This window comes from Phycodurus eques, chromosome 16 (genome assembly GCF_024500275.1).
Source record: "Phycodurus eques isolate BA_2022a chromosome 16, UOR_Pequ_1.1, whole genome shotgun sequence".
Taxonomy (NCBI): Eukaryota; Metazoa; Chordata; class Actinopteri; order Syngnathiformes; family Syngnathidae; genus Phycodurus; species Phycodurus eques.
The window spans coordinates 13910218-13926773 of NC_084540.1; the positions used below are offsets into that span (position 1 = coordinate 13910218).

The 16556-nt window shown below is 39.5% G+C and overlaps 2 protein-coding genes across 2 annotated transcripts; both read right to left on the reverse strand.

Annotated features, from left to right (window-relative positions):
- Positions 1-22: 22 nt before the first annotated feature.
- Positions 23-6320, reverse strand: hirip3 (HIRA interacting protein 3). The gene is made up of 8 exons (XM_061701451.1): positions 6211-6320; positions 5686-5806; positions 5440-5587; positions 4078-4341; positions 3808-3995; positions 3270-3417; positions 2346-2444; positions 23-1238 (listed from the first exon to the last, which is right to left on the reverse strand). The coding sequence occupies exons 1-8, from the start codon at positions 6282-6284 to the stop codon at positions 1051-1053; spliced, it is 1230 nt and encodes a 409-aa protein (XP_061557435.1). The 5' UTR covers positions 6285-6320; the 3' UTR covers positions 23-1050.
- Positions 6321-6863: 543 nt separating this feature from the next.
- On the reverse strand, positions 6864-16428 carry kctd13 (potassium channel tetramerization domain containing 13). The gene is made up of 7 exons (XM_061701353.1): positions 16052-16428; positions 15292-15552; positions 13701-13870; positions 11854-11943; positions 11561-11613; positions 9270-9465; positions 6864-8093 (listed from the first exon to the last, which is right to left on the reverse strand). Exons 2-7 carry the CDS (start codon positions 15527-15529, stop codon positions 7845-7847), a joined length of 996 nt encoding a protein of 331 aa, XP_061557337.1. The 5' UTR covers positions 15530-15552; positions 16052-16428; the 3' UTR covers positions 6864-7844.
- Positions 16429-16556: the final 128 nt, after the last annotated feature.

A 16556-nucleotide genomic window follows, 5' to 3' on the forward strand; every position in this document is an offset into this window, starting at 1 on the left:
TTCGTGCTTCTCTTTGAAACGTTAGTAATTTTTAATGATACGAGCCGCATATAAAACCGTCATGGGCCAACCTCAAGGGCAAGTTGCAAAACTTTCATTCATATAACACATCTCACTCAATGCATCAGACTGACAACACTGGACTGAAGACCCTGGATAATCTCCATTTTGTACAATATGATGTGTACTCTTTAGCAATGTACACTTACAGCATCTGTGCAACAATCATACAATGCCCATGACATGGGGAACATGTAATTTGTGTAGCTGAAATTTTATACAACACAGAACATTTACCTTTTGACAACCACTCATCATGTACTGGGTCACATGCGAGCTGAAGCATATCTCAGCTGACTTTGGGAGACTGCTGCTGTTCAGTCACAATTATGGACCATTTTAGAGTCATCAATGAACTGAACATGCAAGTTTTTGGACTGTGGTGAAGAAGACCAAAGAAATCTCTTGCAAGAATAGCGACAACATGCAAACGGCATACAGAAAGGCCTGAGATACAGAACTGTGACACTGTGTCATACAAATACCTGATGTATCAATTATTATACAAACTTTCCAAACTTCAAAGTATTGTAATACAGGGGTCACTAACCTTTTAAGAAACTGCTGCTTCTTGTTAAACTGATCAATGTAAAGGGCTACCAGTTTAATACACACTTCTGAAATAAATATGCTCAAATTACCTGTATGTTATTATTAATGATATTCAGCACATCATTGATTTCTCATATCATAAACAACAATTTGACAAGGTAAGAAACCTAAATATCAATAAGCAACACTTTTTTTCTCTACACCTCTGGAAGTGTTTGCATTTTTCAAATGAGCATTTCTACAAGATTCCTAGGAAATAATGTCCCATCATTAGTGAGCTATATTTAGAAAAAGCCCGCACTCACGTGGTCCTTGGGGGCCACCATGTTAGTGACCCCTGCTGTGATATATAAAACAGACTCCTACTTTGGCCAAAAACTGAATTTGAAATAGTGTCAAAGGATTCGCTTTCAGAAAACTTTCACGAACAGCTGCACCTCAGTCGCTGTCCACATCATCACTGATGATTCCGCGCAGGTTGGCCCAGTCTGATGCCCTTCTGCGTCCTTGCGGCGTGCTGTTTGCCTGATCGCTATCAGAACCAGAGTTCAACGATCGGTGGTAAGTAGAGAGCGGGGGTTCACGGTGTTCCTGTCGTGCAAAGGCTCCTCTTCGTTTAGGTCGACCTGAGAGAAGGAATCAACCATGAACAATAGTTTTGCTTTGAGTATAACATATAATAAATGGTGGCCGACTGGTTAGCATATCGGCCTCACAGTTCTGAAAAGCTGGGTTCAAATCCAGTCTCGGCTGTGTGGAGTTTGAATGTTCTCCCTGTGCCTGCACGGGGTTTCTCCGGGTACTCCGGTTACCTCCCACAATGCAGAAACATGCATGGTAGTTTAATTGAAGACTAAATTGCCCGTATGTATTAATGTGAGTGCGAATGGTTGTTTGTTTATGTGTGGCCTGCGATTGACTGGCGAACAATTCAGGGTGTACCTCGCCTCTCGCCCAGAGTCAGCTGGGATACGCTCCAGCACACCCGCAATACTAGTGAGGATAAGCACTACAAAAACAATGGATGCATTATTGCATTATTATTACGACACAAATCCTAGCATACACTGCTTTTCTTTACAATTCAATTTAGCTATGAGTACATAATTAAATTACATTGTCAAAAGTTTAAACGGTAGAGAGTATGCAGTTGTTAAACTGCTAGCAAGGTTTGAACCTAGCCTCACTTCACTACTCCCCCCACCCTCACGCCTCTGACGAAAGCCACACCCTTCACTACCGTGAACATGCATGTTACATATTTACCCCTGTTTTGTATCGGGACCTGTCCAATTCCTTCTTTTTAACTTTTGTTGCTAACCTGGGGGGGAAAAAATCCAGCCAAACCCAAAAAAAAAGTCAAAAGGGAGGGTGCTATGTATACAGATGTTTGCGTATGCAAAATATTGACATCTCTTCGGTCATGCCTTCTGTTTCTACAGTCTCTAATAGGCAGTTCCTGTCAGGCCGTGACAAGTTGTAAAATAATAATTAAAATTAAATTATTGGCATTCGATGGGGCCGGTGAGGGATGATTTTTCAAAAGATCATTTTAATATTATTCTACTGTGGTCAGGTCATACTGAGTTTTATAATATATGACAACAAAAATTGCAAACTCTACCTTCAAATGAATTGTTTTACATACACACTAAGAAGAAAGACAAGCTGTTAGCCCAGTTATGAAATTTAAGTTATCGATTGAATGAGAAAGAAATGTTACTGGTAGACACCTTCACTATTAATGATGTTGCTGACATCCAGTTCAGCAAGTTCCCGAGCTTCTTCTTTCTTCAGACGTACCTTTTTACATTTCTCAATGGATGGTTGACCTGTGTAAAAAGACAGTGATTTGTGCTGTTAGTCAAAAGTCACTTCTAACAAATCCAATGTATAAATATATCTGCCGAATGAATGACCTAGAATGGAAATCATTATGCATAGTATATGTCAAACATAAGGTTAGGTTGAACACGATACCAGTCCCAGATCTGGAGACATTGGTGCAGCCGCCTATTGTGTGATCCTTATACTGGAGAACCACATAAGTTCATCTTGCTCTCTTCAGACCACGGGAGACAATTCTGGTAACCCATGTCCTTAGTCTGCTTGTCTTCATCAAACCGTTTGCTCGCTTTCTTGTGCATCATCTTCAGAAGCTCCTTCGAGAATGACAGCCATGCAGACTAATTTGATGCTGTGTGGGGTGTTTGGTCTGAGCGCTGACAGGCTGATCACCACCCCATCAACTTCAGCAGAAATGCTGGCAGCACTCAAGCATCTATTTTCCCAAGACTGACGCGGAGCACATGCACTCATCTAGTAAAGCATGGTGTCAATGCAAAATGAATTGCAAACCCCCAAAACCGGGGCCAATAAGGGCATACTGTCTCGTGCAGAGCCATGCCATCTCTAATATATATGTACATGAACTTCTTTGGACACTGCTTTATCGGTGTGCTGCTCTTTGTATTAAGTATCCTGTTTGTCTTCATCTCAAACCTGAGTTTGCAGATAAATATTATTACTAAAATAAAACATCTCAGAGTTGGGTATCGGGAAACCATTAAACTGCAGACGAGATGAATTGAAAGACAACAACAACAAATGGATTCTGAAGGGAATTATCCTGTTTTGAGGTTTGTATCCCGACTGACCTTGAACACCAAGATCTTCCAGCTCCTTCTTTAGAACAGCCACCATGGAACGAACAGAGCGAGAGTCACCGAGGAGCTTCTTGTAATTGCGTCTCTCGCCACAGAGAGAAATGTAGCGTTTGAGCCTCACGACTGCTTTGTCGTCTTCCTGCATAAAGAATCAGAGGTATGATATGTACAAAGATATCAGCTCGAGAGTCAAGTTCTAGTTTATTGATGGTTTGTTTTAGTAATTTTTAAAATGCGTTTCCGGTTGTTTAAAAAAAAAATATATATATATTTTAGTTTACAAATCTAAGCTTAAAGGGTTCGGGTTAGCCTAACCCTTACTAATTGCAAAGAACTTCAGACTACTATTGAGTTAGATGTGCTCTACAAATAAAGTTGGATTGAACAGTAGATCACTGTCAAAATGAAAGTTTATCTTAAGTAATTAAACACTAGAGACTAAAAGAAAAAGTCGTATGTAACAAAAAAATGCAAATGAAAGTGCAGTCTACTTTTTTCAGTTATATTTTTTCCAATTACTCAGACTAACCTTCTGTTTTTTTACAGCATCGTGTTTGTCTTTTTTGGTTGATTTCTTTCTTTGGCTATTGCCATCTTTTTCCTTCTTTTTATTGACTTGCTTGACTTTGGTCTGGGGTTCCTGCTCATCCTCCGAGGGCAGAGATGATGAATCCGAATCTGCTTGGTTTGTGTGCTTTTCTGCCAAGACGTTTTCCTCTACACTCCATAACAGAGAATCATACTGTGAGTAGCGTTATGTAGTATGATTATTAGTCAAATATAAAGTTTACATTCTCACCTTTTTCACTCTCTTCTGATGACTTAGAGCTGTCACTCTTATTCGAGTTACTTATATCCTCGTCATCACTCTGATCAGTTTTCTTTTTTGCCATGTTAGTTTTTATCTCTGTTTCTCCATCTTCAGAGTCTTCTTCACACTTTCCATTTGTCTTTTCACTTGATTTTGTCAGTTCCTGCTTTGTATCTTCGGATCCAGTTTTACCTTGATCTTCCTCTTCCCTCCCTGCACTTCCTGCCGTTTTGTTCTCGTCATCCTCCGATTCTGCAAGCAGAGCATGACAAGAAATAATTTAAGTTCAGGATTTATCCATCATCGCTCGCTGACGTTTTACACTAACAACATGGCTGCGAAAAGAGGGGAGCTAGTTTAAAAACACACAGTCAACTTACTGATATGGTTAGAAATCATATCAATAAGTTTAGAGACTTTTCCCAAACACTCTAGTGATTATTTTCCCCACAATAGACCAGTGAATTTAATTTTCGCTGACAAAGAGACAACATGAGTGAAATCATATTCACATTGTTTTGTGTATGACAAGAAAAAAAGCACAGTGGAAGGCAATCGCGCAGTCAATGGCGCTGAACATTGGTAAAGACATGGTGCACATTTGTGTGTTGTAAACTAGTCATGCCTCAACCAAGCCTCTAATTTAAAAGATAACTACAGCGTTGCCTCGAGATACGAGTGACCCGCCTCATGATTTTCAAGATACGAGCCGTCGATTGACCCAGTTTTTGCTTTGACTTGCGAGCCCAAACTTGAGAAACGATTGCTGTTTGGTGGCAGGCGGCTCCACTCACTTCACAAGCAGCACTTTGGCTGAAAAAAAAAGGCTTCAAGCTGTAGATTGCCACTACCAGTTGGAGTTTAGATGAAAAGTAACTATAAAACAAAGAGAATGACACGTGCATTTGAAACAACCACAGCCTCCATCAAGCCTACAATGGAAAAGACCTCACCCAGACAGACTAACAGTGAACATAACACAAAAAAACAATTACGCCAGCCGGGTGCTTAAAACAATTCAAAGCTGTGGACAAGAGATTTATTACGCCGTAGAAGTTACACAGATACGACCGCAGAAGAGTTCACAGTGCAGATGCTTTAAAAGTGGCAGTTTAAAAACAATCATAAAAAATTATGACAATACTCGAGATCGGACAATATGAACAAATCTATTGTGATGTTTTTTTTTTGCCTTATGTCCTTGTTCTGGTTAAGCCACCACGAAAAGAATAAGGGACCGAACGCTTGCTAACACTGTAAGATATTATGCTGAAAGCATTGGATATAATGAAGAGAGGAAAGAGCTGGGCTTTTTAAAACAGGTGCTTCTATTGCCAACAACAAACTCACCAGACTCGGCGCTCACACGACAGCGGGACTTTTTTTGCTTGGATGCAACCTCGTTTTCACTCTCGCTTGCAGTGTCACTTTCCCTCTCTCTTTTTCTTTTGTTTTGGGCATCCTCAGTCTCCGACTCACTACTGCTTCTGTGATTCTCCTAGGAGGCCAAATAAAAGATTTGTTTTCCCCATCTTTAACATAACATGCATTTAGACAAAATGAAAATGAGATGGACAAAAACAAATATTTGTTTACCTGCATTTTTTTTAGTTCCAGTTGAACCACTTGTTTCAGTAAACTTTTGGCAGATGAACTAAGAAAGTCACCTCCCACGTTGGCCAAATATCGTCGTTTTAAAGTTCCCAAAGTCAGCGATCTGAATGACACATATATGTATACATGCAAGAATAACAAATTACACATATTAAGGAATGAGAAACATATCTGTTGAAGTTAGTGCATCCTGACAGGGACAAGAAGTAAACAGCGGGTGTCGCTAAGCTACAGCGGTTTACCACCTCACTTGGCGACCGTCATTACACGACTACGCCAGGCCAAACTTGCTACCTGGTGCGACAAGTGACACGTAGATGTCGTAATAAATATCACGTCTATATTGGTCATGTGTTTGTGTCAGCTTTCGATTACAGGTGAACCATTCCAAAAGAAAGGGTGGCTGCGCGCCCTATCGTGTTTGTTATGCTTGCACAAGCTAAAATGTTACAAGCGTTACCAAAAACGGAGAACCGTCTCACAGGACCTTTAAATACTTCAGTTTACCTTAAATCTTGTTCTGCACGCAGTTGTCCACAGACAAACCGGCGGATATTTTTTAACTCGCTCTCACGCGCCATCTTTAGTAGTGGCGGCAGACAGTTCAACTGGTGCTTGGCGCCTCGGCGGCAAAACAAGCGGGAAGTGACGTCATAGTCACCCAACCCCGCCCCCCAAACGTAAAATTTTTACTGTACAGTACATATTAATATTTACGACCATTTTTTTCCGATAGTGTAATCGAAATCAGAGGTGGCAAAGGTACTCTCTGTACTTAAGTTGTGCAGATACTTGACTAAAAGAAAGACTGCTAAAAGTTACTGATTAAACTAAAATAAAAGGCAGACTGAAATGTACTTTATGGTAAAATGTTTGTCTATGACAAAAAAAATCGACATCTGTGTTCAAACGCCATGTTTTTGGTAAATAACCTTTTTCCATGTTTAAGGTGACCTACAATCTGTACAACTGAACTAGGGAGTAAAATGTGAAAAATTAACTAATACAGTAACAGTAATAAAGTTTCTGCACTTCATACCACTGATGGAAATTAATATTTGGCAGATGAGTTCTTAGCCAGATGTTGTTATCTGTAAATTGTACAAGAGTGTATTTTTAAACAGATAGAGGAAAAACAATACACCAAAAAGCAAGTTGGATTTCTTAATTTATTTGGAATATTTCTTCTCACCATAGTTGGACGGAAGTTGGAAGGTGAAGTAGTGCATCGTGTTCTGGGGTAATTTTTTAAAAAGGAGGCACATTGTTCAGTGTTTTAACTTTAGAATTAATTAGCTGTGCACAAAACATCTGCGAATAATCATCGAAATGGGAGGAGAGGCGTATAAAAACCATAAAAAATACAACCTTGGACGTATTAAGATTACTGCTATGCCAATAACTTGGAACAAATATCTGTGGTTTGGTATAAGACATGAAGAAAAGTGAAAAATCATGGCTCAGAATTAAATACAACACATATCACCTAAAACCAACTTAAATAAAACATCACAATTTTAGTCATTACAAATCTGATGTGTGTTATCGAGTGCAAATGTATACCCACTTGACATGTGTTAACACTGGGATTGCATACAAAAGTTAAATACATGACAATAAATTAGGTTCATAAATTAATTTAAAAAAGACATCCCAAAGCAACAGCAGAAATAATTTATATATGGAAAATTAGAGCTGCCCAACAATCTCATTCTTAGACAACTTCACAAAAAAATGGCTACGCAGGCTATTCCAGTGTTAACGTATCTAAGCTAAACTTAAGAAACAAGAAACACCTCATCTATTCATGAAAAGGTGGACAACCTGACAAAATCCGAGCAGATCAAGCCTGAAACTGTGCTTCCATAAAGTCAAACACAGAGGCTGCCAGTGCGCATCATCAACACCCACATCAAAAGAAGGCGAAGAATATCGAAGTCATATTTATGCCAGTTTCATGTCCCAGGCTATTTTTCCTATTAAAAAGCTGTACACAATCATTTATCTTGTAAACATCTTCACCTCCCTCCAGTTACAACCTTAACTTGGGCAGTAACATATAATGCAATTACTGACAATGAAGATATTGCCATCAGCTCATAGAACATGTTGTTGCAGCGTGCCTTTTTGTCTTCACATTGTTAATCCTTGTACACAGTTTGCTGGCCGTGCCCTCTTTCATCATGCATTATGTGCCTCCTGACGTGGATTCGCCTCACTCGCCTGTCACCGCCCACTGCGCCCTCTTCCTCTGATTGGCCAGCGCCCACCGAAGAACCAGGCCCTCTAGAATCTAAGAGGTGCAAGCCTCCCGGACCGGACCTTCTACCATTCTCATAAATGAGGATATTGAGGGTTTCTTCAAAAATCCGTGCTTCAGGAAATTCAACCTGAAATCACAAATGTGAGAATGAGAAAAAGTGACAGCATAACAACCACTGTGGCAATTCGGGTTTAGGATTACGATAATTGCAGATAATAAACACATTTTTATCGGCACAACATTAGTAAATTGGTTACAACACTTACAACTCCAAACATCATCCCATAATTCCACTCATTTGTAGCATCTCAAATAATTTATTATTAGTTTAGTTTTTTTTCTCCCCTTAATCCATACAATTACGGATACACAGATACCGTAGGCCGGTTACAAGTACTAATACTAGTAATCACCAATACAGAGTAGAGATCTTTGACAATGCTATAATGTTTTGAAATTGTGATAAAAATGTTTTGATTTAAACCAAATATTATTTATCAACAATTAACATGGCATGACTTTCACTGAAGTAACACTTGATTGAGTAACAACTTGTTATTACTGATACTTTAACAACAGCATTTAAATAATTTTTTTTAAACCATTTTGCCACACATTTCAGTTAAATCTAGCCTTTAACAAGGCATTTAAGTTATATGTGGTCTCAGTCTGAACACCAGGGGGGGGGGGCTATATAAAGGAAGTACATTCAGTGGACAAGAGAAAGAAAAAAGTAGACTCTGGTGATACATACAAGATGCCACGTTACCCGTGTGTGTTAACTATTAAATAAAGTGAGTAATGACAAGGCTGGTCCTTGACAATACCACAAGTAATAAAACGAACCTGTGACAGGACGACTCAAGTGACGCTTTACTGAACCATCGCTTACTTCTTTTTACTCGACATGCTGCACTCTTTATTAACCCATCGCTTACTTCTCTTTACTCAACGTGCTGCGCCACGGCTTCGTGATGGGCAAGCTCGGCCGGATCGGGCAACAGGGCTCGAAACTCGGGGCTTGCTGGATAGTCACCTCAGAGGAATTATTTACAGTAGGTTAAATGTGTTGACACCTGTGTTTACCTTAAAGTATCTCCACACGGCTGACATGGTTCCTACCCGAAATATATACGTCAGGCTGTGATATTGGAGTATAGTATTGGTGCTCTTTTACGAGTAGTGTACAGATTACAGTATCGGACCGATACTGAGACTCAGTGCATCCCTATTAATCATTATTGTTGCTGAACGCTGATTCGTTAAAGATGTTTCAGTTAATAACACCTTTTTTGGTGCTTACTTTGGTCTGCTTCTTCTCTGTGGCGTAGACGATGGACGTGCAGCATACTTCAGCAATCTTACGACCTTCGCCGTAAAAAGACCAGCAGCAAATCTCGTCCCCCAGCACATCTTTGACAAACAGGACTCGGCCGTTGAAGCGAAGTACAAGTTTGTCAAACAGTTCGATATTCTTCAACAAGTTGTCATCTGAATTGCTGGTCAAACAAAAAGACAGTGAGAGTAAGATGTTATGACCTGTGCCAAGATGTTTTGTTTTGATGTATGTAAGCAGGATTGGGTGAAATCTACTATCCTATTTCTATGAAACTTTGTGAAGGTCTAGTACATGCACTCAGAAGAATGTAGGAATAATGGTGGGAAATTCAGTAACTCTGAACATACAGCTACATCTAAAAAAATGTGAATATCATGAAAAAGTTCAATATTGTCAGTCATTTCAGGAAGTTAAACTCCTATTATGCAGACTCATCACACATGGATTGAAATATATATTTGTTTCTTGTAATCTTGATGATTATACCTTACAGATAATAAAAACCCAAAATTCAGTGTCACAGCAAATTTGAATATTGTGAAAAGGTTCCAACGTTGGAAACTCATGGTGTCACACCGTAATCACCTAATTAACTCAGAAGACCAGCAAAGGTTTCCTGTGCCTTTAAAATCTCTCTCAGTCTGCGTCAGTAGGCTACACAATCATGGGGAAAACTGATGCCTTGACAAATCACCAGAAGAGAATCATCGACACCCTTCACAAGGAGGGTAAGCCACAAAAGGTCATTGCTAAAGAAGCTGGTTGTTCAATGAGTGTTGTATCCAAGCATGTTAACAGAAAATTGAGTGGAGGGAAAAAATGTGGTCGGAAAAGGTGCAACAGGGAGAACCGTAGCCTTGCGAGGAATGTCAAGTGACAGCAATTCAAGAATTTGGGGGAGCTTCACAAGGACTGGACTGAGGCTGGAGTCAGTGCAGTCCCCACACACAGACAAATATTAGACATGGGCTAGACGTCCCATTTCTCATGTCAAGCCACTCCTAAACCACAGAAAATGTCAGAAGCATCTTACCTGGGCTAAGGAGAAAAATAACAACTGTTGCTCAAGGGTCCAAAGTCTTCTACTCAGATGAATATAATTTTGAATTTCATTTGGAAATCAAGGAGCAAGAGTGGAGAGGCACAGAATCCACATTGCTTCATGTCCAGTGTGAAGTTTCCACAGTCTGTGATGGTTTGGAGAGTCATTTCACATGTTGGTGTTGGTCCGTTATGTTTTCTGTTGCCCACGTCAGTACACCCATCTACCAGGAAATTCTAGAGCACTTCATTCTTTCCTCTGCTGACAAGCTGTATGGCGATGCTGATTTTATTTTCCAGCAGGACTTGACACCTGTTCACACTGCCAAAGTTACCAAAAGATGCTTCAACCCTACAGAAAATCTATGGGCTATTGTCAAGAGGAAGATGAGAGACACCAGACCCCATAATGTAGATGACCGGAAGACATCTGTCAAAGCAAGATGGGATTCCATTACACCTACACAGTGCTACAAGAAGATCACTTCCATCCCACAGCGAATTGATGCAGTAATTCGCGCAAAACGTGGTCCAACCAAGTATTGAGTGCATAGAAATGAACATACAGGTGCATCTCAATGAATTGAATACTGTAGGAGAGTGCATTGTATTTCAGCGTTGCAATTCCGAAGGTGAAACTCCTAAATTATACAGATTCATTCAACAAGAAAATATATTTCAGAAGGCTAATTCCAACCTCATTTCTATATTAAAATATTGACTGTTTATGTAACTTTATCTTTTCTTTGATAAAATGTGGGATTTCATTAGCTGTAAGCTAAAATCATTAAAATAAATAAAATCAAAAGTTTACTCTTTGTAGTGAATCTAGGAGTTGTTTAATTAAAATACAGATAAATACGTGAGGTTTTCCAATTCTAATTTATTGAGATGCACCTGTACTTTTCAGAAACCTGATTTGTGCTGAAACCATCCTTTTTTGATTGGTCTTATGTGATATTCTATATTCTTGAAATATTTCACTCTATGTTTACTGAGTTTATATAAAATAACAGCTTCGCCTTCTGAAATGACTGACAAAACTTTTGAAATGATTTTATTTTATTTTTTTAAATGTACCCGTCTATGGAAATGGGCATTCAAATGATGATTGTTTTGCAATGGCAGAGGTCTGCACACTTGTTCCATTTAAACATTTAAGTGAAAGGCCATTTAAGTATAGCATTTGTCATTCAGAGACAAAGACATTTTACCTGGTGTATGAGTACTTGTTATTTCCCCTGTTGTTCTGCAACTTTACAACCGGCTGTAGGAAAAGAAAATAAATCAAAATAAACTTACAGTGCGAAATCTATATTCTTCTTCCAAATACTAAGCAGTGAATCCTAAACCCCCGAATGGGAAAACTCTGAAGTGATTCATAACAGGCTGACATAAAAGGAGAGGCCGTTGTTCAGCATATTGACACTCCCATATGACCGAGTATCATCTGCTAACTAGTAACAGCTTTGTGACACATATCGAACAGATAAGCAACACAGTGTACCTTTCTGCAGGTAGCAATCATCCTCTGCTCTTCTTTGGCTGATGTGATCATGGGGATGCGACACACACTTTCAAAAATGTCCTTTTGCTTCTAAAGGGGGACAAACCATAATGCATTTATTACAGTAGTTAGGCTTAATTACTTGGTTGAAGGCACTGACTAAATGAAACTTTAATCCCATAACTGACTATTGGTATTAATCTTAGAATGTTGATAGAAATTTAAATCATAGCAATTAGTTTATAAACAAGTGCATCACAAGTAGTTCACACGTCAAAAATAATTGACAAAGCTATACCATTACATTTTACAGATATTATTACCCTATACCACAATCTTCTTTAGCAAACACAGTGGTGCCTTGAGACACAGGTGACCCAATTTACTAGAATTTTATGATACGAGTCATCACTCGACCAATTTTTTTGCTCCAACTAGAGAGCACAAACATGAGATACCAGCGCTGTGTGGTGGCAGAGAACTCAATTCAACTCACTTCACGATAGGCAGCAGTTTGGCAAATATTGAACAATTTGTCAAAAAAGAGGCTTCAAGCTGTTTAATGCCACTCCTAGTTGAAGTTTACAGTCAAACAAAAATAATCATACATGTATTTATCATCCACATAGCTTTGCCTTAGGAAAGTCGCTTATCTTAATGCTAAAAAAAACCTATCCAAAACGCCATTGACATGCTAACGGCTAGCAATGACAGTTGTGGTTTTAGAAGCAATGAATATTTGAACACAAATGGTGGACCAACACATGTAGACAGATAATATAACAATACTCACAGGAATATAACAGGAATATGTTCTTTATCCTCTATGAACAATTACTAACATTACAACATTTTACTGAGTCACTTACAGTAGTAGCAGTAGTACTATTCTTCTTCATTTTTGTATGCAAGACTGTATTACACCGCCTCCTGATTGCCAAGCAGGGCGCACCAGAGGGAGCAGCATAATGAACTGTATCGCAGCATTAAACCATGATACGCAAACAGCTCAATTCGTTACATTCTGTGGGGGACCTAGGTTCAAGACCCCAGCTGGACCATCCGCAAACCTCCCCTGGACTCACGGCAGTGGTGTCCTTGAGCAAGACACTGATACCCCGAACTGCTGCCCAGGCACTTCAGCTGCCCCCTGCGCCAGTGTGTTGCACTAACATGTGTATGTGTTCATTGTGATGGGTAAAATGCAGAGAACAAATTTTCTGTGCATGCATATGACAATAAATGGGAATCTTTCTCTCTCCCTCTCTCTTTTTATTTTATGTGCAGATTTTGGTGGAGTTAAAATGCGTAAATACACAGAAACTATGCGTGGTAAGTCCAAATGCCGTCGGCCATAAACAAAATCAAAACATCATGAAACATTCTATATTTTTTTAAGTAAATGCTGCAGATTGCAAAATAATGTAAGTAGTTATTATTTAATTCGTTGTGATTTGAGTCCGAAAATTCTAATTGGGCATTCGTTCTTTTTGGCGGACTCGAGTGCCAATTCGAGTCACCACCTATTGGTGCAAAGTCCTTGGTTTTATAAAGTACAATATTATAGAGTGCTATCATTCCTTGTAAAATCCCAAAGCATTATTTTTTGGGTGGGTGGGGTGGGGTGGGGTGGACAACGCATTAATGGCTATTCCATTCATTTCAGTGCGGAAATAAGATTTGAAATGTGTTTTGAGTTACGAGTGTGATCACAGAGCAAATTAAACTTGTATCTCAAGGCACTGCTGCACAAGTTGCAAACATGAAACAAACTGGCTGCCTCAGCATTACCTTGGTCCATGCTCCTGAAGTTTCATGTAAAACAAAACAACAGACAATCACCTTACCTGCATGGCAGTGAGGCAGTGCTGGATAAGCCCCTGGACTCTGTAGTGCTGGGCTTCTTTCAGGATCTCGTCAAGTTCTCTGTGGTCATCAGGGAGCGGTACCGATCCATCCCGCAGGAAGTTCAAAATGAGGCCAAAATGTCGGCCACTTCGATCTAAAATCACCCAGCCTGACGCAGAAAGAGAACGTGTAATCAGCCATTTTAATTCTTAGTAGGCTTTACACGATCCGGATTTTTGGGGCCGATCACAGAGTTTAAAAAAACGATAACCGATCCGATCACAAGATGTAGGAGTGTGTCTATTTAAATGACCTGTTCATTTACTGTACACTGAGGCATAGTGAGACAGAACAAATGAATGGTCTATTAGATGGCAGGAAGTAAATACAGTAATTAATGTATGCACTTTTTGTGACGTTGTTTGTTGGTGTGCCGTGAGATTTTTCAATTGTAAAATATGTTCCTTGGCTCCATAAGGTTTGGAAATCACTGCTCTAGTCAGATCGTGTATTCTAATCAGTCAGGTCAAACCAACATTACATGACAGAAATAATGGGTGCTAACTTACTGTAATTATTTTATTAATACAATTACTTCACCCACACCGAAACTTTAGAGCATGATTTGACAGAACAGCGGCATGTTTACATAGAACCGTTCGTGCTACCACTAGCTTGCTAGGCTACATAACGTTTTGTTGCCTGCTTGCGAGCCGTATTGTATTAAAAGTACATGAACATACCTCAAGCAAGCCTTAAACGAACGTCCTCTCCTCTCCTGAGCACCGGTGACCACCAACACACGTTTCCCCCTATTTTGTCCTTATAATACAGTCGTTGCGATCCACTCTTCTCGTCATCGCCACGGTAACGAGTGTATCCGGTCACATTTGAGTTGACAAGATAAAGCCGATGATCGTAAAAACCGGGATGCAGTGGTATTGGAATACAAGACTTTATTGCAGTAATCTGACATAGTGCAATCGTGAAAACGCAAAATTGTCTTGTAGTCCGATCGGGCATTACGTGTTGTCTGTCTCAGACGTGTTGTCTGTTCCACACCGCCGACATGTTTTTTTGCTTTTAAATAACTATTGGCCATCAGATATTTCCAATACTACATCAAAAGACACACGACAAGGCTAAAAAGAAACTATCTTTTGAATTCAAATATACTGTGCACGATGGTGACGCGGAGTAAATGTCTTTTGCGGCGCCGATCAATGACGTCATTGATCGGATCAGCGAATTATGACATTAAAGACGATCAACCGATCAGCATAAAATGCTAAATATCGGCCGATACCGATCAGCCCGATAAAATTGGTGTAAAGTCTAATTCTTAGGGGGAGAAAAGCACCAATAGCTAAGTCACAAAGGACTTGGGCTTTCAAGGGTTACAGTTTGACTCCTGCTGCGGGCAAAAATAAATTCCAACTTGTTGAGCTCTCGCGATGTCATATATTACAGCGGCATGAACTGTTGACAAATTTCTACAGATTTTTTTTGGTTGAATTCTAAATTGTATGACTTTCGGGGCATTTGGCTTGGGAGGTTACACAACAGTAAATACTTTGCTGCTCCACTCACCGTCTGAGTCAATGGTCACCTCAGTTCCGCCATTGCAAATGCTCTGCAGAAGACTTTCCTCCTTGGTCAATGTCTGGACAGTTGTATAATGCAGTGAGCCACCCACATTTAACTTGACATATTTGCTTCCCAACAGACCCTGATGTCTTTCTTCAACAGTGCTTTGGAAAACAGGCTGGGAAACAGCAGACTGGGCAGAGTTTGCAGCATGACTGCTGACTGACGCCTCAGCAGACATGGGACTGACTGGTTCCTTGCTGACTGAAACACAAGAGGAAGAGAGTTTTTATGGACCAAAATGACTACTTATCAAATTCGTGTGGTTTTTAGGGTTGAATCTTTATTGAAAACAGCGTGGAGCAGTCCAAGTATATTAAACTGACTTTAAAGACAGTTGTTAGATAAAGAGATCCATATGTTGATTGCAATCAAGGTTAACATTTCAGTTGATACCCTGCTCTTTTTGTTGAAAAAATACATTTAAAAAAACACTAAACATACAATAAACAATAGAACACTTCCCGTTATATAAAACTTATGGCCATTTTAAGTGAAAACCCCCCTTTTGTTAACTTTGACCATGGCATTTATATTATGTATTCATGCAACACGCCATGCATTCACTATGTAGGTTAATCAACATACACAGAGAGGCTAATTTGTTAGAGATGCTTCTGCAAAATGGAAAGATGACTCTACAGTACGTCTGGTCGGCAATCATCATTTCGCAGTTATATTATGAATAATAAATTGTACTTACGACACAGAACATCAACGGGAACTGATGAATTGAAGGATCCTCTGAACACTTTAATTGCGTAATTACTAATAAGCCCGAGAACAAAACGTGTGTGAACAAGGCAAAGCTTTTTAGAGCGCAACTAAGGTTTGACAATTCATTTTAACGTTAGCTAGCATAGCTGATCCAAATAGCAACGCCAACTAGTCCATTTTGCTTCGACAATCCTTGTTTTTAGATTCGTTTCGCCACCGACGTACGACTTTAGAAACAATACATTATAAAAGGAAATCTACACAAATACAATAACCAAATGAATTGTTTGCCTTTACGATTATTCACTAATCTAAGAAGCTAACTGGGTCATTCGGTAACGAAGGCTCAACATCTTCCGGTATTTTCTTCTTCTACTATTTCTATAACGCGGGTCTCAAGACAGTTTGACACGTAACTGCCCTCTGTCGAATTAAAAACGCATAACACGTCAGGTGTCTCGAGACTTCCACTTTATAGAAATTCTTTATTG